Source organism: Fulmarus glacialis, unplaced genomic scaffold (genome assembly GCF_000690835.1).
Source record: "Fulmarus glacialis isolate BGI_N327 unplaced genomic scaffold, ASM69083v1 scaffold33240, whole genome shotgun sequence".
Lineage (NCBI taxonomy): Eukaryota > Metazoa > Chordata > Aves > Procellariiformes > Procellariidae > Fulmarus > Fulmarus glacialis.
In genome coordinates this window covers 1-1,683 of record NW_009188832.1, presented here as the reverse complement: position 1 = coordinate 1,683, position 1,683 = coordinate 1, and the positions used below count along the sequence as shown (strand labels likewise).

The window sequence follows — 1,683 nt, the reverse complement described above, 5'->3', positions numbered from 1 at the left end:
TAAAAGCTTCCTTCACAGCGGGAGAAATTTATGCTCGAGATACAGCAACTTTGTGGCTGGTAATTCTCGAGGCCAACGATGTCAAATAATCCATTTTCTCGGGGCTGCGCGGGGGAATAAAGGGATCCTGCTGCACGGAAGGCAGCATGTCCAAGCCCCGCGTTTCTCTAGCATGCTACGTTAGCGTGAGGGATTTCTTTTTTTTTTTTAACGTGAAAAAAATGCCAGCGTTTATTTGTATTGCAATAAAAAGTACTGCCCTGTGTTTCCAGAGAGCGAGATCCAGTGTCAACGATCAGTCAATCACTGCAGACCAGTTACCGGTGCGCAGCTTAGCTCAGTAAATAAAAATCCAGACAAAACTGTATGCTGTATATTTTACTCCCATGAAATAAAACACATTTTTTTCATGTTTGCTGAAAAGTAAAACAATAATATTGTACGAAATGTTATACACAGGGCATGTTTTACATTGCAATATCAGAAACATCATTGCATCCACCAGAGGTACTATTCTAAAACTGATATTCACACAATGGTTTTTTTTGATAATTATATGTTAGAAACATACAGTGTCGCATTTAGTATATACATTCCCTTGCTCGCAAGCGAAAAAATCCTAATCGCTTCTGTGTAACATGCTTTATTTTAAAGCCTAACCTTTTAAAAACACTGTTGTGATATTACTAACAACTGCTTTTATAAAATTAATTTGACATTTCGATATATATACATCCTTTCAGTCATTTTTATGTTAACAATGCTAAACTTAAAAAATAACAAGCTTATAGTAACATTAAAATGTCATATCATATCCAGTCAAACATTTGTCCATATATATATATATATATGTCCTTGTAACTGTTGAAATACTCTTAGTGAAAGAAAGATCTCAGAATCTGTAGGAGGTCCTTTGAAAACAAAGGAACTATCTTATTTCAGTGGTTTCCTCTTTTTTTTCCTCTCTCTCTCTCTCTCCTTTCCTCTCTCTCTGTCTGATTTTTCCTCCTTTCTCTTTCTCTCTAGTGCCCATTACTTTCTAGTGTAATTCTCAGTCTCCGCGGGAAATGGGGAGGGATTCCCATGCAGTGTTTCCTACTTGGGTGTCTCACACGGGTCTGTCCACCGCGTACTGGCAAGCGCTCAGGTTGGAAGCGGGGTTCTGCACACTGGCATAGCCAAAACTGGAGTGCTGCTTGGCTTTAAGTCTCAGACTCGCCAAGCTCGAGTTACATGTGTCCCTATAAACATACGGAGGTGTTGGAGGAGCATAAGGACAGGCTGGCGTTGGCACTGCAGAATTCAGGGAGGGATTGCTCAAGTTGTTCAAGTTATTCAGGCTGTTGAGGCTGGAGCCGGGGACCCCGGTGACTGCAGAGGGTACCATGCTTGAAGACATACTCATGGAGGAGATGGAGTTTGGAGGGGAGAACATGCTCTGAGAAGACAGAGGGTTGACATTCATGGAGTTGAAGAAAGGAAAGCTTTTGGTGGAGAGGGAAGCGGAGGTCAGGCCCTTGGCTGCCCAGTTGTTGTACGAGTAGCCGGGGTACATGTCATCGTAGGGCTGCATGAGGCCGTTAAACTGTGGACCGAAGCCGTTTTTGCAAAGCTCGGCTTGCTGGTTCCTTTCTCTCTTTCTCCATTTGGCTCTGCGGTTCTTGAACCAAACCTTTGGAAACG

At 42.4% G+C, this 1,683-nt stretch overlaps 1 protein-coding gene across 1 annotated transcript; it reads right to left on the bottom strand.

Moving 5' to 3' along the window:
• Positions 1–1,105: 1,105 nt before the first annotated feature.
• LOC104069696 (pituitary homeobox 2) lies at positions 1,106–1,669 on the bottom strand (the record flags this gene model as incomplete). Its single annotated transcript, XM_009580026.1, has 1 exon — positions 1,106–1,669. A coding segment is annotated over one exon (561 nt), but the record flags the coding sequence as incomplete, so codon positions are not given.
• Between the last annotated feature and the right edge of the window lie 14 nt (positions 1,670–1,683).